Source organism: Salvelinus alpinus, chromosome 5 (assembly GCF_045679555.1).
Source record: "Salvelinus alpinus chromosome 5, SLU_Salpinus.1, whole genome shotgun sequence".
NCBI lineage: Eukaryota > Metazoa > Chordata > Actinopteri > Salmoniformes > Salmonidae > Salvelinus > Salvelinus alpinus.
This window is the reverse complement of record NC_092090.1, coordinates 70,336,645-70,363,165: the sequence shown is the minus strand read 5'-3', so window position 1 is coordinate 70,363,165 and position 26,521 is coordinate 70,336,645. Positions and strand designations below refer to the sequence as shown.

The 26,521-nt window shown below is 44.0% G+C and overlaps 1 protein-coding gene across 7 annotated transcripts in view; it reads right to left on the bottom strand.

The window, feature by feature from the left end:
* Window positions 1–105: 105 nt before the first annotated feature.
* LOC139576651 (kinesin-like protein KIF2A) overlaps window positions 106–26,521 on the bottom strand; it is a 35,965-nt gene continuing 9,549 nt past the window's right edge. For 2 of the 7 annotated variants that reach the window (XM_071402963.1, XM_071402969.1), the window contains exons 2-22: window positions 22,655–22,749; window positions 21,660–21,782; window positions 21,279–21,333; window positions 21,056–21,172; window positions 20,801–20,845; window positions 16,325–16,425; window positions 16,022–16,117; window positions 15,878–15,932; window positions 15,529–15,691; window positions 15,180–15,270; window positions 14,899–14,962; window positions 14,706–14,797; window positions 14,148–14,290; window positions 13,795–13,999; window positions 12,436–12,546; window positions 12,078–12,145; window positions 11,507–11,620; window positions 3,178–3,322; window positions 2,918–3,019; window positions 2,537–2,672; window positions 106–2,262 (exon numbers count right to left, since the gene is read on the bottom strand). In XM_071402963.1, coding sequence (XP_071259064.1) covers window positions 2,174–2,262; window positions 2,537–2,672; window positions 2,918–3,019; window positions 3,178–3,322; window positions 11,507–11,620; window positions 12,078–12,145; window positions 12,436–12,546; window positions 13,795–13,999; window positions 14,148–14,290; window positions 14,706–14,797; window positions 14,899–14,962; window positions 15,180–15,270; window positions 15,529–15,691; window positions 15,878–15,932; window positions 16,022–16,117; window positions 16,325–16,425; window positions 20,801–20,845; window positions 21,056–21,172; window positions 21,279–21,333; window positions 21,660–21,782; window positions 22,655–22,749 — 2,210 coding nt within the window. In that variant the 3' untranslated portion in view covers window positions 106–2,173. The remainder of the gene's footprint in view (window positions 2,263–2,536; window positions 2,673–2,917; window positions 3,020–3,177; window positions 3,323–11,506; window positions 11,621–12,077; window positions 12,146–12,435; window positions 12,547–13,794; window positions 14,000–14,147; window positions 14,291–14,705; window positions 14,798–14,898; window positions 14,963–15,179; window positions 15,271–15,528; window positions 15,692–15,877; window positions 15,933–16,021; window positions 16,118–16,324; window positions 16,426–20,800; window positions 20,846–21,055; window positions 21,173–21,278; window positions 21,334–21,659; window positions 21,783–22,654; window positions 22,750–26,521) is intronic. The other 5 variants (XM_071402964.1, XM_071402965.1, XM_071402968.1 and 2 more) reach the window with 5 other exon arrangements.

Sequence of the window (26,521 nt, the reverse complement as noted above, 5' to 3'; positions counted from 1 at the left end):
ACATGCATTTCTTTCAGAGCTCAAGGGAAGACTAGAGAGGTTCTAATGCCATATAAAGAATTAAACGTCATCCACACTCAGGTAATTCAGTGGTGCAGGTCAAAGTTCAAATCAATACAGGTGATTCTTTATTGAGCCAATGTCACATCTGGTGCAAACACTGAGTAACATATGCAGCAGTAGGTCAGTGGTTTTTACTATACATTTGTTAGTGGGTTTTGTTCCATTTTTTTTTTTACAAAGCGAGTGAAAAATTACTTCACAGTATAAAAGTAAAAGGGGTAACAAATTAACTGGGGTCGCCACAAAACATGAACACAAAACTGAATCAAACTATAGACTGGTCTTTGAGGAAAAATCATAAGGTGAATGCACCAATTTGTAAGTCGCTCTGGATAAGAGCGTCTGCTAAATGACTTAAATGTAAATGTAAAAAACATGGATACAACGGGAGGAAAGACAACACGAGAAGAAGCACAGCTTGATTTGACACCTCTCAAACTCAGAGGAGCAAGAGAAAGACTGGTCCTACAGAGTAACATCTATATGCTGTACAGTGTTAACTGAGGAGTGACCCAGCCACATGCATGATGGAGGCCAACATACAGAGTGGCACATGTCTGCATGATGGCGGCCAATATACAGAGTGGCACATGTCTACATGTCAGTCAGACCTACCAGAATCCACAACACTGGTATCGTAGAACCCTAAAGCACAACCAACATGGAGAGGTCTCTGATTAAGCAAAGTCAACAGCCGTTCAATTTAAAGAAATACGAGAAAAAAAAGAGAAGTAAATAAATAAAATAGAACAGGGCAAAAAAACTGAATTTTAAATCAGAAAAAAAAGAAGAAAAAAAAAGGGGATCCAAGGTTGCATTCCCCTCCCGTTATTTCTGGTGACTTCCCCTCCCGTTATTTCTGGTGACATCCGTGACCCTGATTGGAAAACGAATGAGTCCTTTCCTTTGTCTTTTCACAGGCGGTTGTGACAGGGTGAGACAGCTGTGCTAAGTACACTACACAGCCAAAAGTATGTGGACACCTGATCATCTCATTCTAAAATCATGGGCATTAATATGGAGTTGGTCCCCCTTTGCTGCTATAACAGCCTGTACTCTTCTGGGAAGGCTTTCCACTAGATATTGGAACATAGCTGCGGGGACTTGCTTCCATTCAGCCACAATCGCATTAGTGAGGTTGGGCAATTAAGCCTGGCTCGCAGTCAGCATTCCAATTCATCCCAAAGGTGTTCGATGGGGTTGAGGTCAGGGCTCTGTGCAGGCCAGTCAAGTTCTTCCACACCAATCTCGACAAACTATTTCTGTATGGACCTCGCTTTGTGCACAGAAGCATTGTTATGCTGAAACAGGAAAGGGCCTTCCCCAAACTGTTGCCACAAAGTTGGAAGCACAGAATTGTATAAAATATCATTGTTTGCTGTAGCGTTAAAATTCACGAAGGGGCCTAGCCTGAATCACTAAAAACAGCCCCAGACCATTATTCCTCCTCCACCAAACTTTACTGTTGGCACTATGCATTGGGGCAGGTAGCGTTCACCTGACATCCGCCAAAGCCAGATACGTTCGTCGGACTGCCAGATGGTGAAGCGTGATTCATCACTCCAGAGAACACGTTTCCAATACTCCAGAGTCCAATGGCAGCGAGCTTTACACCACTCCAGCCGACGCTTGGCATTGCCCATGGTGATCTTAGGCTTGTGTGCGGCTGCTCTGCCATGGAAACCCATTTCATGAAGCGCCCGACGAACAGTTCTAGTACTGACGGTGCTTCCAGAGGCCGTTTGGAACTCGGTAGCAAGTGTTGCAACAGAGAACAGATGATTTTTACACGCTTCAGCACTCTGCGGTTCCGTTCTGTGAGCTTGTGGCCTACCACTTGGCGGCTGAGCCGTTGTTGCTCCTAAATGCTTCACAATAACAGCACTTACAGTTGACCGGGGCAGCTCTAGCAGGGTAGAAATTTAACAAACTGACTTGTTGGAAAAGGTGGCATCCTATGACGGTGCCACATTGAAAGTCATTGAGCTCTTCAGTAAGTCCACAAATCCACTAATTTGAAAGGGTGTCCATACTTTGTATATATAGTGCATCTAGTGTATATGTTCCTGTATGTGTCACTGCCCCTCCACACACCCCTCCCTGGCCTGGTCTACAGCAGGGCACGCGGCCTCTTAGGATTGATCTGCTTACTGGCTTGTTCTTCTTCCTGGAGTGACGAGCGGAACGACTTGACTTTATCTGAGGAAAGAGGAGCACAGACAGTGGATTAGATATCATTGCTTATCAAAAAATACCATGATTCAGGTTAATAAAAGTGAATCTACGAATGAATGTCAACGCTGATCTGCATAGAGACAAACCAACAAAAGATTGAAAAAGAACCTTAGGAGGTAAATAATACAAATGATGTCTTGCATAGGCCAGGAGTTCAAATTCTCGCTCATCCCTAAGAGATGTTCTTCCATCAGACAAACGGCACCATGTCACTAATAACATTTATGTCCATGCCTACCTCTGAGCTCCGTGAGGATGTCAATCTTCTGATCCAGGATCTGCTCCAGCTGAGTGGCATAAGAATCCACATCATAGTCCACCTCCTCAGTCATCTCCAGCAGAACCTTCTCATCCTCCAGCCACCGGATAGACTCCTGCAACACACACATTAGCATCTCACATACTCATCTCCCCACTGAAACATATTACTCAATCAATTATTTTGCTCCTATAGAGTCAGCATCACATTAGTGTGAAGAACCTGATTTAGAGAATTTCATGGATAGTGGCGCCACACTTCACAGGACCTCAAGCTTGCAGATTCATTCATCTCAGAGTTGGAGCCTCCTAACTATATGTGAAAGGATCTAAGAGGAGCCATCTGTTAATATAGCCTGACCTGGAAGACAGCTCTGTGGTCCTCCAGCACCTGTTCCTCCATCTCCACCATCTGAGAGACAGCCTCATGGAAGGTTAAGAGCTGGGGGGACACCTCCTCCAGCTGGGGAGAGAAAACAGTCAAGACACACACTTCAACCAGCATCACCAGACACTACACCTCTATTGGGGAAATGGATGCAAATGCATGCACACAGTAAGAAAACCATTGAGGATAAAAGCCGTGTGTGAGCATAGGAGCGCATTAAGAGTGTTGCTTACGTTCTGCTCACAGAGCAGTTTGAGGTCATCTCTCTGGGGGGAGCTGCCCAGGTGGTCCCAGTCATCATCCAGCTGGTCCACCACATGGATGTTGGGCCGGACCCCCTCTATCACCTGATTAGGGTCCACCGTCAGCTCCTTCACTCTGTGGGTCAATCAACACCTTCAGTCAGCTAACAAACTGCTGCTCAGCCCAGTTAAGTACACTACACTCAACATGGGCTTCTTCACTAGGGCCCAACATTCAGGATGATGCAGGTAGTCACAGTCATTTCTAAGTATATTAAGTCATGTATGTTCTATGCAATACATTTCTGACTGAATGTTTTGGCCCATTGAATAGATGCCTAGACACCATCACGACACCATGCACAGCCAACGGGGTTCCATCTATGTCTTATTGGTTGCCTTTAGCTCTAGCCAGCAGAAAGACACTCCATTTTAGTTCACAGTAAAACTGTCCCTTTTATTTTTTCCCTTGATGAAACCGAATTAAGCAATATGAGAAGAATAGCTACGGTTAGTCAAATTCGGGGTGCTAGTTCAGTTGTTCCCCACTAAAGTATCTCTAACTGATTGTTGTTACAACGGGGCCCTTGCATGTTAGCCAAGTTTTGCACGAGAATAAGTGACAAGGAGTTGGCATGATAGCACAAACATACTGGTACTCAGGCTACTTGCATGTAGAGCACAATGAGTGCTGTGGACAGTCCATACGGCCAGGCCTGTTTATACTGCTAGAATCTGGGCTTGTATTTAATGAGGTGTGACTGAGCTGATAAGGTCCAGTACAGTGAAAATGACCTTATTGACCCGTGTCTGATCAACTGACTGACTGGGTGGTGACTGGGATTACTACTGTAGCAGTGGGAGGTGGAACAAACAGGCTGGTCTCATTGCCTCTTTGGCATGTATGTGCTTAGCCAAGGCATTATCCTCTAACACAGTATAAACTGATCAGTCAAATATTAGGTGTTAACCCATAAGAGTCTAAGCCCTGTAAGCCGGGGGAGGGTACTACTAAGCTATATGGAATTGTTTTAAGGTTATACCAAGGATCACATTGCTTTTTGATTTTGAATTTTAAGACCCCTTGAAGTAACAAAAATATATATAAAAATATTTAGGCCTGCTATTAACCCATACAAACGCATCGAATAACAGATTCACTACATGGAACAGATAGACCCCCCCAAAAAGTCTAAAGGAAGTTTGTTCTGAAGTGTCTGTCCAATATCTGAGAGTTAAGACATTTCAGGAAAAAACGTTTTATTTATTTTTACTACTAAGCTATATGGCATTGTTTTAAGTAGGTCATACTTATTATGGATTGAGAGTGTTACCCATCTAATAGAACACAGAGGTTTTTTTGTTAATGGAAGCCTCTCTCATGCAAATTCAGTTGAGTGTGGTGTACCGCAGGGCAGCCGGCTAGGGCCATTATTGTTTGTTTTTACAAATTATATTCCACTGACCTTGAATAAAGCCTGTGTGTCTACAGTTGAAGTCGGAAGATTACATACACCTTAGCCAAATACATTTAAACTCAGTTTTTCACAATTCCTGACATTTAATCCTACTAAAAATCCCCTGTCTTAGGTCAGTTAGGATCACCACTTTATTTTAAGATTGTGAAATGTCAGAATAATAGTAGAGAGAATGATTTATTTCAGCTTTTATTTTTTTCATCACATTCCCAGTGGGTCAGAAGTTTACATACACTCAATTAGTATTTGGTACCATTGCCTTTAAATTGTTTAACTTGGGCCAAACGTTTCAGGTGGCCTTCCACAAGCTACCCACAATAAGTTGGGTGAATTTTGGCCCATTCCTCCTGACAGAGCTGGTGTAACTGAGTCAGGTTTGTTGGCCTCCTTGCTCGCACACGCTTTTTCAGTTGTGCCCACACATTTTCTATAGGATTGAGGTCAGGGCTTGGTCATAAGAAACTAGCTCCCTGGTATACAGAAAATACCCGAGCTCTGAAGCAAGCTTCCAGAAAATTAGAACGGACATGGCGCCACACCAAACTGGAAGTCTTCCGACTAGCTTGGAAAGACAGTACCGTGCAGTATCGAAGAGCCCTCACTGCTGCTCGATCATCCTATTTTTCAACTTAATTGAGGAAAATAACAATCCAAAATTTATTTTTGATACTGTCGCAAGGCTAACTAAAAAGCAGCATTCCCCAAGAGAGGATGGCTGTCACTTCAGCAGTAATAAATTCATGAACTTCTTTGAGGAAAAGATCATGATCATTAGAAAGCAAATTACGGACTCCCCTTTAAATCTGCGTATTCCTCCAAAGCTCAGTTGTCCTGAGTCTGCACAACTCTGCCAGGACCTAGGATCAATGGAGACACTCAAGTGTTTTAGTACTATATCTCTTGACACAATGAGGAAAATAATCATGGCCTCTAAACCAATTTGTAAGTCGCTCTGGATAAGAGCGTCTGCTAAATGACTTAAATGTAAATGTAAATCGTCAAGCTGCATACTGGACCTTATTCCAACTAAACTACTGAAAGAGCTGCTTCCTGTGCTTGGCCCTCCTATGTTGAACAAAATAAACAGCTCTCTATCCACCGGATGTGTACCAAACTCACTAAAAATGGCAGTAATAAAGCCAAACCTTGACCCAGAAAATAAATAAAAAACTATTGGCCTATATCGAATCTCCCATTCCTCTCAACAAATTTTGAAAAAGCTGTTGCACAGCAACTCACTGCCTCCTGAAGACAAACAATGTATACAAAAAGCTTCAGTCTGGTTTTAGACCCCATCATAGCACTGAGACTGCACTTGTGAAGGTGGTAAATTACCTTTTAAATGGCGTCAGACCGAGGCTCTGCATCTGTCCTCGTGCGCCAAGACCTTAGTGCTGCTTTTGATACCATCGATCACCACATTCTTTTGGAGAGATTGGAAACCCAAATTGGTCTACACGGACAAGTTCTGGCCTGGTTTAGATCTTATCTGTCGGAAAGATATCAGTTTGTCTCTGTGAATGGTTTGTCCTCTGACAAATCAACTGTAAATTTCGGTGTTCCTCAAGGTTCCGTTTTAGGACCACTATTGTTTTCACTATATATTCTACCTCTTGGGGATGTCATTCGAAAACAATGTTAACTTTCACTGCTATGCGGATGACACACAGCTGTACATTTCAATGAAACATGGTGAAGCCCCAAAATTGCCCTCGCTGGAAGCCTGTGTTTCAGACATAAGGAAGTGGATGGCTGCAAACTTGCTACTTTGAAACTCGGACAAAACAGAGATACTTGTTCTAGGTCCCAAGAAACAAAGAGATCGTCTGTTGAATCTAACAATTAATCTTGAAGGTTGTACCGTTGTCTCAAATAAAACTGAAGGACCTCGGCGTTACTCTGGACCCTGATCTCTCTTTTGACGAACATATCAAGACTGTTTCAAGGACAGCTTTTTTCCATTTACGTAACATTGCAAAAATCAGAAACTTTGTCCAAAAATTATGCAGAAGAATGTATCCATGCTTTTGTTACTTCTAGGTTAGACTACTGCAATGCGCTACGTTCCGGCTAACCGGATAAAGCACTAAAACTTCAGTTAGTGCTAAATACGGCTGCTAGAATCCTGACTAGAACCAAAAAATTTGATCATATTACTCCAGTGCTAGCCTCTCTACACTGGCTTCCTGTTAAGGCATGGGCTGATTTCAAGGTTTTACTGCTAACCTACAAAGCATTACATGGGCTTGCTCCTACCTATCTTTCCGATTTGGTCCTGCCGTACATACCTACACGTACGCTACGGTCACAAGATGCAGGCCTCCTTGTTGTCCATTTCTATGCAAGCAGCTGGAGGCAGGGCTTTCTCCTATAGAGCTCCATTTTTATGGAATGGTCTGCCTACCCATGTGAGAGACACAGACTCGGTCTCGACCTTTAAGTCTTTATTGAAGACTCATCTCTTCAGTAGGTCATATGATTGAGTGTAGTCTGGCCCAGGAGTGTGAAGGTGAACGGAAAGGCTCTGGAGCAACGAACCGCCCTTGCTGTCTCTGCCTGACAGGTTCCCCTCTCTCCACTGGGATTCTCTGCCTCTAACCCTATTACACGGGCTGAGTCACTGGCTTACTGGTGCTCTTCCATGCTGTCGCTAAGAGGGGTGCATCAGTTGAGTGGGTTGAGTCGCTGACGTGGTCTTCCTGTCTGGGTTGGCGCCCCCCTTGGGTTGTGCCGTGGCGGAGATCTTTGTGGGCTATACTCGGCCTTGTCTCAGGATGGTAAGTTGGTGGTTGAAGGTATCCCTCTAGTGGTGTGGGGGCTGTGCTTTGGCAAAGTGGGTGGGGTTATATCCTGCCTGTTTGGCCCTGTCTGGGGGTATCATTGGATGGGGCCACAGTGCCTCCTGACCCCTCCTGTCTCAGCATCCAGTATTTATGCTGCCGTAGTTTATGTGTCGGGGGGCTAGGGTCAGTCTGTTATATCTGGAGTATTTCTCCTGTCTTATCCGGTGTCCTGTGTGAATTTAAGTATGCTCTCTCTCTCTCTCTCTCGGAGGACATGAGCCATAGGACCATGCCTCAGGACTACCTGGCATGTTGACATCTTGTTGTCCCCAGTCCACCTGGCCATGCTGCTCCAGTTTAAACTGTTCTGCCTGCGGCTATGGAACCCTGACCTGTTCATGGTGATTACTATAATTTGGCCATGCTGGTTATTTATGAACGTTTGAACATCTTGGCCATGTTCTGTTATAATCTCCACCTAGCACAGCCAGAAGAGGACTGGCCACCCCTCATAGCCTGGTTCCTCTCCACGTTTCTTCCTAGGTTTTGGCCTTTCTAAGGAGTTTTTCCTAGCCACCGTGCTTCTACACCTGCATTGCTTGCTGTTGGGGTTTTAGGCTGGGTTTCTGTACAGCACTTTGATATATCAGCTGATGCAAGAAGGGCTATATAAATACATTTGATTTGATTTTGATTTGTGATGGCCACTCCAATACCTTGACTTTGTTGTCCTTAAGCCATTTTGCCACAACTTTGGAAGTATGCTTGGTGTCATTGTCCATTTGGAAGACCCATTTGCGACCAAGATTTAACTTCCTGACTGATGTCTAGAGATGTTGTTTCAATATATCCACAATTTTCCTTTCCCATGATGCCATCCATTTTTGTGAAGTGCACCAGTCCCACCTGCAGTAAAGCACCCCCACAACATGCTGCTGCCACCCCCGTCCTTCACGGTTGGGATGGTGTTCTTTGGCTTGCAAGCCTCCCACTTTTTCCTCCAAACATAACAATGGTCATTATGGCCAAACAATTCTATTTTTGTTTCATCAGTGTTTAAAAAGTAAGATCTTTGTCCCCATGTGCAGTTGCAAACCGTAGTCTGGCTTTTTTATGGCGGTTTTGGAGCAGTGGCTTCTTCATTCCTGAGCGGCCTTTCAGGTTATGCCGATATAGGACTCGTTTTACTCTGGATATAGATACTTTTGTACCCGTTTCCTCCACCATCTTCACAAGGTCCTTTGCTGTTGTTCTGGGATTGATTTGCACTTTTCACACCAAAGTACGTTCATCTCTAGGAGACAGAACGCATCTCCTTCCTGAGCGGTATGACAGCTGCGTGGTCCCATGGTGTTTATACTTGCGTACTATTGTTTGTACAGATGAACGTGGTACCTTCAGGCGTTTGGAAATTGCTCCCAAGGATGAACCAGACTTGTGGAGGTCTACAACTTTTTTTCTGAGGGCTTGGCTGATTTCTTTTGATTTTCCCATGATGTCAAGCAAAGAGGCACTGAGTTTGAAGGTAGGCCTTGAAATACATCCACAGGTACACCTCCAATTGACTAAAATTATGTCAATTAGCCTATCAGAAGCTTCTAAAGCCATGACATCATTTTCTGGAATTTTCCAAGCTGTTTAAAGGCACAGTCAACTTAGTGTATGTAAACTTCTGACCCACTGGAATTGTGATACAGTGAATTATAAGTGCAATAGTCTGTAAACAATTGTTGGGAAAATTACTTGTATCATGCACAAAGTGGATGTCCTAACCGACTTGCCAAAACTATAGTTTGTTAACAAGAGATTTGTGGAGTGGTTGAAAAACAAGTTTTATTGACTCCAACCTAAGCGTATGTAAACTTCCGACTTCAACTGTATATACGCTGACGACTCAACCGTATACACGCCGGCTGCAACAGTAAAATAAATAACAGACACTTAACATAGAGCTCCAATCAGTTTTAGAATGGGTAACTAGCAATAGGCTGGTGCTAAATATCTCAAAACCTAAAAGCCTTTTTGGGACAAATCACTTGCTCAATGCTAAACCTCGTTTAGATCTAATATTGAATAATGTGGCTATTGAGCAAGTTGAGGAGACTAAACTGGGTGTAACCCTAGATAGAAAGCTGTCATGGTCAAAACAGACTCAATGGTTGCTAAAATGGGAAGAGGTCTGTCCGTGATAGGTCATTCCTCTGCCTTCTTGACATCTCAGTTGACCAGACAGGTCCCTACAGGCCCTAGTTTTGTCGCACCCGGACTACTGCCCAGCTGTGTGGACATGTGCGGCAAAGAAGGACATAGGTGAATTGCAGTTGGTCCAGAACAAAGCAGCATGTATCGCACTTAGATGTACGTTGAGGGAAAGTGTCAGTAACATGTATGTCAGTCTCTCCTGGCTCAAAGAGGAGAGATTGACTGCATCACTATTGGTCTTTGTGCAACGGATTGATCTGTTGAAGGTACCGAACTGTCTGTTCAAGCAGTTGGCACATAGTTCAGACACTCATCGGTACAACACAAGACATGCAACCAGATGTCTCTTCACAGTCCCCAGGTCCAGAACAGAGGCTGGGTAACACACAGTATTAAATAGAGCCATGACTACATGGAACTCTGCCACAGCAGGTAACTCAAGCTAGCAATAAAACCATTTCAAAAAAATAATAACACCTTACTGCACAAAGGGGACTGTGAAGAGACACAGAACCTTTAATATATCTGTATTGTAATTTGCACTGTACTATGTATTAGACCTAGATATTGTGTGTATGTACTGATATGTAGGATGTGTGTGACATTTTAAACGCATCTATTTCAGTTCTTCACTAATAATGTTCTGTATTGTCATGTTTCATGTGGACCCCAGGAAGAGTAGCTGATGCTTTTGCAGCAGCTAATGGGGATCCTAATAAATACCAAGGATCATTTTGCTATTTGATTTTGAATTTTAAGACCCCATGAAATATTAAAAAATATATACAACAATTATTTGATGAAAAGTTGTATTTGGCCTTACTGCTATTAGCCCATAGAAACGCATTGAATAACAGATTCCCTACATTGAACAGATAGTCCCCCCCCCAAAAAAAAAATCTAAAGGAAGTTTGTTTTGAAGTGTCTATCCTCTATCTGAGAGACATAAGATCAGGAAACATGTCATTTTTTATGTATTTAACCCCTTATTTTTGTCACTAAACAGTCTCCATATATACAGTACTTCCATAAATTTTTTCAACTGATACCGGTGGACCTTCGGACGAGTCTTGTGAGGCCTGTGGGCATCCTAGAGCAAAACAACTTCAGATGAGTCCCAAGATGCTTGTGGGGGTTGAAGAGCAAAACGTAATGGTTTGTAGGCCAAACCGTTCAGACGCTACGGACAATTTTGTGAGAAGACCGATTTTCGGGATGTCGCACGGTCTGACAAACACCGTTCTAGCTCAGTCACCTTCCACCACAGATGCGGAAGTCTTACATTGGCGGATGCGGTGGATTGAGACGCATCCACTGCCAAAAAACATATCTCTAGCTTAAAACAGATTTTTAACGGGGATATTTGGATTATGCTAATTACATTTCCACGGGGGCATGGACATCGACCTTAGAGGGTTAACTAATAGGGCTGACTGTTTATGGTGTCATTTATCATAACAGATTATATTCAACCAAGTGAAAACACCAAGAAATGATTTGATCAAATGCACACACACACGCCTGTTATCGTCCATGAGCGGGTATGAGAAGAACAGCAGCGTTCACAGTTAACACAACCTCAGCACAGCAAAAGATGAAAGGAGAAGCGCATGCCAAGGATGAAGAAAATGATGAAAGAACGTGTCATGGAGATGAAATAAAAGGGGAAGGAAAAGAAGACGTGTGAACAAGTCCTCCACAGAGACTGGTGAGAACGATGGAACAAAGTAGTGTGTTTAATGTGTATTTTCCAACTAATATATGCATACAGGAAATGCATGTAGGTAAGTGTATGTGGGCAACAGAAAAGGTACGTGTGCAGTGTGTGTGTGCGCACGCAATGGGAAAGTGCTTGACCTGCTGGGAGAGGTAGCAAAGTCATCATACTCATAGGTGGGCGAGAGCTCCGAGAGACTTCCACCGCCCTGGGAGAAGGGGATGTCTGAGGGACTGATCCCAAACTCCTTTACTCTGCACAGCACAGCACCAGGCCCAGAGCAGGAAGAGGGGAGGAGGAAAGACGAGAGAAGAGACGAGGGTCAGGACAGAGCTACAGACAAAGAGTCATTTTCCTTTCACCATCACCTGCCTGCCACAGTGGCACTCCTTCAGTCTTTCCCATATGTAGCCTACATCTGATCAAACTGCTGCAGGCAGATATACCCAATTCTGCCTATTGAGGCTCAGAAGCATTATCTGCCCATAGCTAAGCACAACAACGCTGCGTATAAGAGCACAGTGAAGACCTCAAGGTCATTACTACGCCTTGTGGGTATGATCAGTTACCATAGAAACCTAAAGGGAGAGTGGTCAAAGAAGAGGTTCCTATATTCCTTTTCCCCCAGACTAGAGTTCTCTGTGGATCGCAGCTGGAAAGCACAGGTGTACGAGACAGATTCCCATGGCCAGCTGTAACATGCGTGCCCACCTGTTAGCGTAGCGTAGCGTGTTGAGGGTGTTCTCACAGGACGTCATACCAGGAGAGATAGTTGCTATCTGGAAGGGACAAGAGATGAGGAGAAACTCAGTGGCGGTAAGGGAAGGACAGTACAAACACCTAGTAAGGTGGCCTGTCTTTTGCAGAAAGTGTGTTTACTTTCAAAGTGAGGAGAATATACACCCAGTATACTGACCTCTACATGGTCGGTGTAGTCATAGGCCCAGGAATCTTAAAAATAGTTTATTTTAATAGAAATTATTCATAAAATCAGAGATGACTGAGCCCAATGCCAGTGAGGAGAGTCAACTCACCAATTACCAAATCCAATAACGAATGATGAACTCACCATGCATGTGCGGGAGTTCTCCCCTATGAAGGAGTCTCGGAGGACCTGGGTGAGCTTGCTGGCCCTGAACGGAGTGTGAGGTTTGTTCCGCCCCAGCGCCCTGATGCACTCCTGTTAGGGTTAAAGAGAGACATGATGAGCTACAGTCGGTCTACTGCAAGGCCTGACTGGCTGACTGACTGATATACACATACTGAGAGAGGGGGACAGGAAAAATGCAGTTGACCATTTCTATAACAAGTTATTTCCAACTAGGACTGCTAGTTCTTTTCAGCTGAATCAAATAAACATGTCAGACAGCACACGATGGAGCTGTAATCGCAGTGACATCCAGATGGTACTACCAATATTACAAGTTATTTCTCGTGTATTGGCTGCTATCCTACTCAAACTAAAATCAAGTGGGATGGAACAAAACGGAGATGGTGACCAAATCCAAATGGTGACCAATACTAACAAGTTATTTCTCCCTCGCACGTAGAAATAAAACACACTTCCTTTTACAAGTTATAACCAGCGTTATGCTGCTGTTGTTGCCAACTAGCGGGGAAGAGCTCATCAGGACGACTGACTGAACCCATTCATCTCCACACTCCACTCTCAGCTGCGCGACATGTGGACAGTTAATCAGGTACACCCCGTTCACGAAAATGGTTCGCTCCTACAGACAGTGAATCAAGTGGCCGTGGCTTGCTATATAAAGCGGACAGACATCGAGGCATTCAGTTACTGTTCGATTGAATGTTAGAAATGGGAAAAACCAGTGACCTAAACGACTTTGAGCGTGGTACAATCGTCGGTGCCAGGCGCGCCGGTTCCAGTAACTCAAAAACAGCCGGCCTCCTGGGCTTTTTACACACAACAGTGTCTAGAATGGTGCAACAAACAAAAACCATCCAAGAAGAATCGTGCAATCTAACAAGCGGGCCACAAACATGCAAATAACAGCGCATTACAACAGTGGTGTGCAGAACGATATCTCTGAACACACAACTCATCAGTCCTTGTCACGGATGGCCGATTGCAGCAGACGACAAAACCGGGTTCCACTCCTATCAGCTAAAAATAAGATCACAAACACTGGACAATTGAGGAGTGGAAAAACATTGCCTGGTCCGACAAATCCCGGTTCCTGTTGAGTCATGTAAAGGTATGGGGAATGTTTCTGGCACACGTTAGGTCCCTTGATACGAATTGAGCAACATTTCCATGCCCTGGAGAATTCAGGCTGTTCTGGAAAGGGGGGGGGGGGGAAAGGGGGGGTCCAAGCCGTTACTAGATGGGTGTACCTAATAAACTGGTCAATTTGGGCTCTCTGTCAGATTCCTCTGCAGCTCCCGCTGACCTCTCCCTTCTGACCTTTAGTGCCAGCAGGCTCTTGTTGATCTCGGCTCCCTCCAGGCGTGTCTGGCGGTCAGCGCTGGACGTGTCGGCACCCCTCTCATTCCCCGCCAGGTCGATCAGGGAGAACTTGCCGTGCATCTTCCCCTTCCTTCTTAGAATGATCTGGAACACTGCATGGCTACGGGACGAGTGGGCGTTGGCCGAGGTCTGACCTGAAGTTCTGAGAATATGGGACACAGAAATGGAGAGAGACAGAGACCGAGAGAGAGACCGAGAGAGAGACCGAGAGAGAGAGAGTTTAAATGTAATGCACAATAACACTTTAAAGATCAATGTTTAGGGCAACTCTGGGATGTTGCCACAAATACCTGCAGCCGTTGCCCACTTCTATGAGTTTGAGAACGTCCTCTGTGCATTTGACGTCTCTCTCATGCAGCCCCACCACCTGCACCTGCTGCTTCCCATCTTCCAACACCCGGAGCTTAGCCTTACCATTCAGCAGGTCAAACACCTATAGGACCGGACCACAACCACAGACTTAACATCTTCCAATACACTCAGCTTGGCTTTATGGTTCAACAGGTCAAACACCCGTAAGACCTACACAACCCCACACACACACACACACACACACACACACACACACACAGGTGAACAGATGACAACCATCCTCCAACACCTGCAACTACACACGTTTAATACAACCATCAGATCAAATAACTACACAACCACAATACAGCCACAGTCAGGTCAAACGCCTAAGACCACAACACAACCACACACGGTCAACTTAACACAAAACTAGTCTGTCACTCTGTCGACATAAACACCCACTGGATCGATACACATACCTTCTCATTACAGTCCGGGTCAAACACCTACAACCACAAGTTGATGCTCAATAAACAAGTCATTAAATCACTTGCCTTTCCACTGTAGATTTCAAAGAAAGTTGCGTACACCTGAAGATCTAACTTCCTGTAGCAGGGTTTCTTCAACATGACAAACACATCCCGAGCTGAATGAGGACAAAGGGGAAATATAAAGAGTTTTACCATTTTAATAGGATCTGAGCAGTACACCACCAAACCTCATAATAGTCCACTAAGAATCACTTGCCTGCTAATGCGTAAATTCCTTTCGAACAATCCTGGTTCTTTCCAGAAAAATCTCCACCCATAGTCTGAAAAACAAAGACCTCAATATTCACAGTTCTGCTTGTGGGTTGAAAGATGAATAAAAAATGTCTAGGCCTTTAAGAAATGGAAATGCAACAACGCTTGTACACACTGAACTTGGATGTCGCTGATGTATGTTATTGTTAATTGAGTGCTGAAATAACTGGCACGAATCAGCAGCTGAGATGAGGAGGCTGGTGTGTGTGTGTGTGTCTGGCTCACATGTGTTTTGCCACTACCAGTCTGTCCATAGGCGAAGCACGTGGCCATGCCCCTCTCAAAGATAGTCTCCACCAGGGGCCTGGCAGTAAACCTGTAAGGGAAACACACACACACACATCCACTCATCAGTGTACGTGTGAAAACACACTGTCTAGCAAAACACACACTTGAACACATTCCATCTAAAACACCCTAACAAACACACGCCATCAAAATACTTTCTATACACACACACACAATAATCCAAAGCAAGCATTCCTACTGGACTGAATTCCAGTAAAAACATACATTAGCACAAGTCAAACAAAACAGTTGTTTTACTGCAACAACCGCCCGCTCTCTGTCTGACCTGTAAACCATTTCATTAGTGGTGCTGTCATCGAAGGCGTAGTCGAAGCGGAAGGTCTGGTTCTCCAGGTAGCGTGTCAGGTCCACCTTCTGCTTGGGCTCATGGACCATCACCACATCCTTACTGGGGATGGTGATCACATCCAGGTCCCTTATAGTCAGCTCTGGAACACACACGGCCATGTTAACGAAAGGATACAAAAGAAGATCGTTTCCCTGAGCGCGGGCCATAAGGAAATACCTGAATATGACAGATTCGGACCGTCCAAAGGCTCATTGTAGGGAAACTCATGATCCCTTCCTCATCTATGACTGAAGGCTCTGTTTGATGTGAAGGTAGTCCTCCTTACCTTTCTTGTTGAGTGGACGTTTCCTCACACAAACACATATTCTGTGCTCTTCAATCTGACAAAAATAAAAACGCAAATTGATCAGGCCGTTGTGGGTTATCCTCTATTTGGACAGAGAGAGAGCAGAGTGTCGTCTGTACCCACCAGGTCCGCGGTGGACAGCGGCCGGTAGTCCAGACTGGCACGGAAGTCTCTGATCATATACAGGATCTCATAGTTCGGGATGGTGGTGTCCACCTCCTGACACGGGAAGAGTTAAGATACTGTTCAATGTACGCGTTCATTCATTTTTCAAGTAACCACCAAAGACAATGTTTTCAACGACTAACATGGCTATAGAGAGGTTAAATAAGTGAGCCAATTCTCTCATTTTATAAAATAAAAAGGGTATTCGAGGAAGATATGGAGGGAGGGGGTCCGAGGATAGCCGGAGGATTCCCCCTGTACCTGTGCTTTCTTCTCTCTCAGCTCCTGTTGCTGTATCCGTCGTCTCTCCCTCTTCTCCTGCAGTTTCTCCACTTCCTTCACACAGTTGGACTTCCTCCTCGCTGCCACAGAGGAACAGAAGACACAGGCAAAAAGGAACAGGAAAGGCCGTCACAAATGCTGCCTTTCACAGAACATACACACCCTCAGCCTATCTGAAAGGGATCTCTTCCTCTCTCCATCTTCTGGCGTTTCCCTTAACTCTAGGGCTGTTCAGACAGAGTGGTGTCTGGCTGTGGGACTGGGCCTAGCTAGCACCCAGGGGGACAGCAGCTCTACACACACCGCCTCAAACTCTGCATCTCTAAAGGGCTTTATGACGGATCCTGCAGCTCCCTGCTAACCCTTCACATTACTATACTATTACACTAGTACAGAGCTCTTCTTGATTGACCAACCACTGACAACAATAGTCAAACGCTGCTTCTTGACTAGGGAAAGCAGAGACATGAGTACATAGGGGACTTTCATTCCAGGTTCCTCAAAAGTTCTATAAATCCCCCCCCCCCCCCCCACATTAGTTTGACTCTTAAACACACAGAAACACCCAATATGATTATTACAATTTAGAAACCCAATTCATCACTTGAACACCCACATCAGATTAAGAAAAGAGGACAGTATAAATTTAGGGTCAGTAATCCCTTCTGATTCCACCAGACCCAAAGATATCCGGCTGAGCACCACTGCAACCATTCCTCCAGCATACAGCCCATCCGAACGCCTGCAGGCTTGTCATTCAAAGCAGAGAGCAAAGATTAATAATCTGCAGTAATCTGGGGGAGCAGGGCCAGGTCAGAGACAGGCTAGGCAGGCCGGCGGGAACAGGATTGAGAGAGCGCTACGAGATTGTCTTTGTCTCTGATTCCACTGGTGGTGGAAGATTACCACACAAAGGGGGAGTGGAAGGAAATTAAAAATACAATTGTTTCTGCTAGGTCCTACTGAGGCGAAAACTGCAGTGTCAAAGGCTACTGTGTGTGTGTTCATGTGCAGTGTATTCGGAAGGTATTCAGACCCCTTGACTTTTCCCACATTTTGTTACAGCCTTATTCTAAAATGGATGACATCGTTTTTTCCCCCTCATCAATCTACACACAATAGCCCATAATGACGAAGCAAAAACAGGGTTTTAGAATTATTTGCAAAAGTATTCAGACTCTTTGCTATGAGACTTGAAATTGAGCTCAGGTACATCCTGTTTCCATTGATCATCCTTGAGATGTTTCTACAACTTGGAATACACCTGTGGTAACTTCAATTGATTGGACATGATTTGGAAAGGCACACACCTGTCCATATAAAAAGGTCCCACCTGTTGACAGTGCATGTCAGAGCAAAAACCAAGCCATCGAAGGAATTGTCCGTAGAGCTCCAAGAAAGGATTGTATCGATACCCCATAATGACAAAGTAAAAACGGAATTTTTTTTGCAAGTGTATTAAAACTTTCTTTTTTTTTATCACATTTACATAAGTATTCAGAACCTTTATATAGTACCTTGTTGGAGCACCTTTGGCAGTGATTACAGCCTCGAGTCTTCTTGGGTATGACGCTACAAGCTTGGCACACCTGCATTTGTAGAGTTTCTCCCATTCTTCTCTGCAGATCTCCTCAAGCGCTGTCAGGTTGGATGGGGAGCGTTGCTACACAGGTATTTTCAGGTCTCTCAAGAGGGTCTGGTGGATCGGGTTCAAGTCCTGGCTCTGGCTGGGCCACTCAAGGACATTCAGAGACTTGTCCCGTAGCCACTCCTGCGTTGTCTTGGCTGTGTGCTGGGGGTCAATGTCCTGTTGGAAGGTGAACCTTTGCGCTAGTCGGAGGTCCTGAGCGCTCTGAAGCAGGTCTTCATCAAGGATCTCTGTTCATCTTTCCCTCGAGCCTGACTAGTCTCCCAGTCCCTGCCGCTGAAAAACACCACAGCATATTGCTGCCACCACCATGCTTCACCTTAGTGTTGGTGCCATGTTTCCTCCAGACGTGACGCTTGGCATTCAGTCCAAAGAGTTCAATCTTGGTTCCATCAGACCAGATAATCTATTCTCATGAACTGAGTCTTTAAATGCCTTTTGGCAAACTCAAAACGGCAAACTCATGTGCCTTTTACTGAGGAGTAGCTTCCGTCTGGCCACACTACCCTAAAGACCTGATTGGTGGAGTGCTGCAGAGATGGTTGTCCTTCTGGAAGTGTGACCATCAGGTTCTTGGTCACGTCCCTGACCAAGGCCCTTCTCCCCTGATTGCTCAGTTTGGGCGGGCGGCCAGCTCTAAGAAGAGTTTTGGTGGTTCCAAATTTCTTCCATTTAAGAATGATGGAGGCCACTGTGTTCTTGGAGACCTTTAAAATGGGGATCTTCCATTTTTTCATACTCTTCCCCAGATCTGTACCTCGACACAATCCTGTCTCGGGCCTCTACAGACAATTCCTTTGACCTCATGGCTTGGTTTTTTCTCTGACATGGACTGTCAACGGGGGGACCTTATAAAGACAGGTGTTTGCCTTTCCAAATCCTGTCCATTCAATTGAATTTACCACAGGTGGACTCCAATCAAGTTGTAGAAACATCTCAAGGATGATCAATGGAAACAGGATGTACCTGAGCTCAATTTTGAGTCTCATAGCAAAGGCTCTGAATTATTTGTAATACATTTTCAAAAATTCTAACAACCTGTTTTTGATTTGTCATTATGGGGTATTGTGTGTAGATCGATGAGGAAAAACATGTATTTAATCCATTTTAGAATACGGCTGTAACGTAACAAAATGTGGAAAAAGACAAGGGGGCTGAATACTTTCCCAATGCACTGTACGTACAGTACCAGTCAAACGTTTGGACACACCTACTCTTTCAAGGGTTTGTCTTTATTTTTTTACTATTTTCTACATTGTAGAATAAAAAATAAAGAAAAACCTTTGAATGAGTAGGTGTCCAAACATTTGACTGGTCCTGTACGTACAATGCCTTCAGAGAGTACTCACACCCCTTTACTTTTCCCACATTTTGCTGTGTTACAGAATTAATTTTAAATTGTTTAAATGAAATGTGTCAATGGCCTACACACAATACCCCATAATGGCCGTGTTTAAAATCAAAAGCTGAAATGTCTTAAGTCATTAAGTATTCAACCCCTTTGTTATGGCAAGCCTAAATAAGTTCAGGAGTAAAAATGTGCTTAACAAGTCACATAAGTTGCATGGACTCACTCTGTGTGCAATAATAGTGTTCGAAATGATTTTTGAAGGACTACCGCATCGTTGTACCCCACACAAAATTATCTGTAAGGTCCCTCAGTCGAGCAGTGAATTTCAAACACCGATTCAACCAAAGACCAGGGAGGTTTCCGATGCTCGCAAAGGGGCACCTATTGGTAGATGAGGCCAATGGTGACTAAGACAACTACAGTTTAACGGCTGTGATAGTTTTCTCCTGAGGATGGATTAACAACATTGTAGTTACTCTACAATACTAAACTAAATCAAGTGAAAAGGAAGTATATACAGAATTTAAAAAATATTCCAAAAATGCAACAAAGAAAAGGTGGCAAAGAATGTAGCTTTATGTCCTGAATACAACGCATTATGTTTGGTGAAAATCCAACACATCACTGATGTGACTGGCAAGGACTAGGGTTTTTTTAGGATAAAAAGGGAATAGAGCTAAGCACAGGCAAAAGCCTAGAGAAAAACCTGGTGTTCAGACTGCCTGCCAACAGACACTGGAGACAAACCCAGCTTTCAGCAGGACAGTAACCTAAAACACTAGGCCAAATATACACTGGAGTTGCTTACCAAGACGACATTGAATGTTCCTGAGTGGCCTTGTTATAGTGATTCTAACATGTATTGACTCAGGAGTGTGAAAAAATTAGATATCTGTATTTAGTTTTCAATACATTTGCAAACCTTTCTAAAAACATGTTTTCTCCTTGCCATTATAGAGTACTGTGTGTGTAGATGGGTGAGAAGAAAATATTTAATACATTTTTAATTCAGGCTGTAACAAAATGTGAAATAAATACTTTCTGAAGGCACTGTATGTATCAGTGGAGGCTGCTGAGGGGAGGACGGCTCATAATAATGGCTGGAACAAAGCAAATGGAATGGCAACAAACCATGTATGTGATACCATTCCACCCATTACCACAAGCCCATGTGAGAGAGTGAGTGAGTGAGTGAGTGAGTGAGTGAGTGAGTGAGTGAGAGAGACTCAGTGGAATTCTAAAGGGGAACATAGCAGCGCTATAATCAGTGTTCTTCTGCTGTAAATCCAGAAAGCCTGTCTGCTGGCTGAATTACATTTATACTTTCCTATTACTGCTTTGAATATAGCGGAAGCCTTTAAGGTGAGTAATAATCACAAACTACAGGTTCTCCAGAGGCAAGCGGAAGGGTTCCACGACAACATAAACCATTGGGGTTGGGAGAGTTGATACATACAAAGCTGTCCAAACTCCTTTCTTGTTAGCTGATGCATTGACGCTTCTGTGATACACATATGATCGACAAAACTTAGAAATTCAGGAACATCAAGTCTTTTGGTAAAATTCTATAACATACACACGACACATGAAATTACAAAAAAAATTCCCAGTGCTTGTTTAAGAGGGTGAAAATGACAGAACATTCCGTTTTTGCAAAGACTAAATAACTCAAAATGTAAATCCTCCATAAATTGATGTAGGTAGTTCCTACCGTTGGCTAACTGTTGGGCTGTCTGGGCCTGTGTGGGCTGGGCTGCCTGCTGGACGGGGGGAGGGGGAGCAGGCTCTAGCTGCTGGGGCTGAGCTGGTCTGGCCCTGGTCGACACCACTGTGGAACCCAGCACAACAACACAGAGGTCAGAGTTATATTATACACATCAAACATGGCACCCAAGACAAATAAAAGAAAAACTGTCAATGGTCACTCAGAACACCTCTGTTATCCCTGGACGGAGTGTCATTCTTAGTGGGTGCTATTGTTCGTCGGTTCTGAAAGAAAGAAAAAAGATGGAGGTAAGATAAACACATTGACAAAAATAATTGAAGTACATGAGGATTAAACAGTAATCATGGCTTACAAGAGAGATTTCACCGAACTTGCTAGAACACAAGCCTGAAGAGTTGAACACTTCTAACTCGCATGACTGCAAAATAAGGGTTATAAAAATGGACAAATACTGAGAATCAGATGACTTCTTATTACTGGAGCGTCCATTGTTCTGTTCAGTGGTTCTTCTGCCACTGAGGACACTCACTGCACAAGCAGACTTCACCCTGCGGTGAAGACAACAAAAAACAAACAAAACAGGGCTCACCTTAGGGATCTTGTTGACCTTCACAGAGGTCGGCGTTGGTGGAGGCGGGGTCTCTGGGCTGGGGGCAGTCTCCTCTTCTGGGGCCACGTCTGGGTTTAGTGCAAATATACTCTCCAAGTCAATCTGGACAGAGAGAAGAGTGTGTTACTGTAATTGTAGATAACTCATACAGTCATTTATCAACATTTCCACTAGTCTGTTCTCTTTACCCTTCTGGTGTGTGTGTGTCTGTCTGTGTGTTGTTGCAATGAAAGTGTCGACTTTCAATGTACATCTGTCTCCTAACAGTCATTACCACACCTTCTAACAGGAAATTGTACCTATGTCACCGGAACTTCCTGCGGAGTCCACCACCAGTTGGTTTCACCCTTTTAAATTGTCCTTCGAGCCATATTCTTCAGTGTCAATATTCAACAGGAGAATTAACACAATATACTTTACACATCATACCACGGCACTGCTGAATATTCGTTTCTGATTGGCTGAAAGGGCAATCTAGAATATGCATTATTTCTCTGTAATGCACGGAAATAACCAACAGCTATGAAGTTCATTCTTACATGCTCTATGTTTGAGCTGCTTTTGAAAGCAAAAGTCAAACTGAAAGCATTACAGGCATTGTTTAATTACATTTTTCATAATAGCAAGTTAGGAGGACTGATGGTTTGGTTAGCTGAGCTAGAAAGTGAAGAATGTGCCTATGTTACAGTGTATAGAGGGCAGGGAGGCGCCTCTGTGTAGCTCAGAGGAGCAGAGCAGTAAGACAAGAAACATCTGTATTCAACAGCAAAGCTCAGGAAATATGACTGCTGTAAGGATCTCTGAACTCATGTATATTCAGGGCAGAGAGTGATGTCTGGCGGAACTGTAGAACATGCAGGAAGACTGATCTCCAAAGCTCTACAATGTCTTCAGATGCATTATTCATAGAGCTCAATGCCTAAGAGCTGAGTGGACGCCAGCTGTGGTGCGAGGCCCTAGCTAGGCTTCTTTACCTCTTTCCCTTTTGTGTCTCCATTTTCTATCCACTCCACGGTGACGCTCTCATTGTCTTCATTCAACGACGTGACCATGGCTTGGTGTATTCGTCCTGTAACAGAAAGCATGTGTGGTTGGTCATTATCTAAGGTAATTTCCACGTAAAATGATCCATGAGCACCAACATGTGAGGTTCATAGGTGCATGTCAAGTTGGGTGTCTATTTTTCAGAAATTAAGGTATATATACATTTTTTAAACCATTTTAAAATCATAAACATTTGAAATAAACAAAGGCTTTGATTTCTGGTCAAACAGATACCAGAAAAGTCTTAAAAGTTATTAGAAATACATCAACACACAATATTGAAGACGCCTGCCAACTAATATCAACACTCATTTTGTTTTCTGTAAGTTCAATAAACATTGCCCTGTGCTTTGAAATTCAGTTAAAACTTCTTTGGGCTAGGGGGCAGTATTTTGAAGTTTTGATGACAAATGTGCCCAAAGTAAACTGCCTTGTTACTCAGGCCCAGAAGCTAGGATATGCATATAATTGGATAGAAAACACTCGGAAGTTTCTAAAACTGTTAAAATAATGTCTGTGAGTATAACAGAACTGATATGGCAGTTCTAACCCGAGGAAAATCCATCCAGGAAATGGGATTTTTTTTTATATGTGAGTGGTTTTCCATTGAAAGCCTATTGACTATATAGGGGTTTAGTGCCCAGATTGCAGTTCCTATGGCTTCCACTAGATGTCCACAGTCTTCAGACATGGTTTCAGGCTTGTTTTTTGAAAAACAACAAAGAATAAGGCCTTTTGGTAAGTGGTCTATGGAATCATGCAGTACTGGTTTGCGCGCGTGACTGTGTGTGCTCTTCGTTCTTTTTCCTTTCTATTGAATACGCTATTTTCCGGTTGAAATATTATCAATTATTTAGATAATTGACAACCTGAGGATTAATTATAAACACCGTTTGACATAGTTCGACGAACTTTACCGGTACTATTAGGATGTATTCGTCTGCATGTTTTGACCGCCTTTGAGCCAGTGGATTACTGAACAAAACACGCCAACAAAACTGAGTTTTTGGGATATAAAGAGGGACTTTATCAAACAAAACGACAATTTATTGTGTAGCTGGGACCCTTTGGATTGCCAACAGAGGAAGATCTTCAAAGGTAAGCGATTTATTTTATCGCTATTTCTGACGCCTCTGCTTGGTTGGAAAATGTTTGTATGCTTTAGTAAGCGGGGCGCTGTCCTCAGATAATCGCATGGTATGCTTTCGCCGTAAAGCCTTTTTGAAATCTGACACAGCGGCTGGATTAACAAGAAGTTAATCTTTTAACTGAAGTATAACCTGTATTTTCATGAATGTTTATTATTACTATCTTTGTAATTTGAATTTGGCTTTCTGCAACTTCACTGGATGTTGTCGAGGTGGGTCGCTAGCGGCACGCCTAGCCCAAAGTTAACAAAAACCCACATAGCTTTAAGATAGTCTAATTTCTCTCCCTCGTGGAGGAAAATGAAAGGTTAACTTGTTACTTCTGTGAACTATCAATTAGTTATTTTTTACTGATATCAATTTTGTTTATGATTTATTAAGGGATTAAAACAAATTTGTCACTGAATTTACCCCTTTTGTTTTTACACTGAACTCTGAGCTCTACTTTGATGTCCAAACTTGTGAAACATAGACATCTATGATTGGTTCAGATTTGGTCTGGTCCAACCAAAATTAGTCTTGTTTGGGGGCAGAGGTCATAAAAAAATAATAGCCAGTGTGTAGAATAATACACAAATATGCAAAGAAGGATATTGCATATTTATACACGTGTACCTTTAGGATTTAGGTCACCATGAACAGAATGACATTCATATCCATAATTATGCATTTTTGTTTAGTACAGATCAGGGACCATGATGAAATCAGTCACCCTTTCCCTGTCCTCCCTCCCAGCTGCTGGTCTAAATACACACGACACAGGCAGCATGAGCTTAGCCTGCTCCATAATCACCAGCAAGCTTACTGCTCCCTCCACCATGCCTTGGTGAGGGCCTAACCCTGGTCCCTGACACAACATTCCCTGCTCACTCTGTTCAGGACGACGACATGTTCCGGTATTCATTATTTAGAGCCCTGAGCTCTATGACTAAGTCTTCTGAATGTTCTCTGGTGGGTTCTACCCGTGCAATGATTCTACTTCAGCACAAGCACAGCGTAGGCTAAATAAACGACTCAGTAAGAGAATAAGGAAACCCTTTGGCTGACTATCATTGCAAAGATCTGAGTTGACTCTGTCATATCAATGGCACGCGAGACCCATAGGTAGTAAGTGTCAGTGATGTGAAACAGCCTACATCCCACTGGCTGAGAGGAGGCAAGTTAAATGTGGAACACGTGGTCAGATGTCCGCGTCATAAGACCGTAGGAAGTTATGCACGTCAGTTCACCATCATCATGTCTTGCTCTCCTCTCCCTCCGCAACCGGATCCTGGACTCCCTGACGGGCCGCACCCAGGTGGTGAGGGTAGGCAACAGCACATCTGCCATGCTGACCATCAACACGGAGGCGCCTCAGGGGTGCGTGCTTAGTACCCACCTGTACTTCCTGTTCACGTACGACTGCGTGGCCGCGCACGACTCCAAAATCATCATTAAGTTTACCGACGACATGACGGTGGTAGGCCTGATCACCGACGACAATGAGACAGCCTATAGGGAGGAAGGAGACCTCTCCCTCAAACAACAACCTCTCCCTCAAAATCATCAAGACAAAGGAGCTGATCGTGGACTACAGGAAAAGGAGGGCCGAGGGGGCTATGGAGCGTGTCGCGAGCTTCAAGTTCCTCTGTGTCACCATCACAATTTTTTTTTTTTTACCGTTATTTTACCAGGTAAGTTGACTGAGAACACGTTCTCATTTGCAGCAACGACCTGGGGAATAGTTACAGGGGAGAGGAGGGGGATGAATGAGCCAATTGTAAACTAAGGACCTATCATGGTCCATACACACCAACACAGTTGTGAAGAGGGCGCAATGCCTCTTCCCGTTCAGTAGGCTGAAGAGATTTGGTATGTGCCCTCAGCTCCTTAAAAAAATTCTACAGCGGCACCATTGAGAGCATCTTAACTGGCTGCAACGTCGCTTGATATGGCAACTGCCTGGCATCCGTCCGCGAGGTGCTACAGAGGGTAGTGCGTACGACCCAGTACATCACTGGGGCTGGGCTCCCTGCCATCAAGGACCTCTACTTTGACGTCCAGGCTCCCGAGTGGCGCAGTGGTCTAAGGCAGTGCATCTCAGTGCTAGAGGAGTCACTACAGCAGACCCTGGTTTGATCCCGGGCTGTATCACAACTGGCCGTGATTGGGAGTCCCATAGGGCGGCGCACAATTGACACATCGTCATCCAGGTTAGGGGAGGGTTTAGCTGGGGTAGGCCGTCATTGTAAAATAACAATTAGTTCTTATCTGACTTGCCTAGTTAAATAAAGGTTAAATAAATACCAGGTGGCGTCAGAGGAAGGCCCTCAACATTGTCAAAGACTACAGCCACCCAAATCATACTGTTGTCTCTGCTACCGCACGGCAAAGGGTACCAGAGTGCCAAGTCTGGGATCAAAATGCTCCTGAACAGCTTCTACCCTCAAGCCATAAGACTGCTGAACAGTTAATCAAGTGAAAACCTGGACTATTTGCATTGACCCCGTTTTCTTTTTTGCACTGGTCTATGAATACTCACTGGACTCTACCCACACTTACTACACTGACACTCCAACACACACACACACATTCACAAACTACATACGCTGCTGCTACTCTGTTTATTATCTATCCTGATTGCCAGGTCACATTTACCCCTAACTACAT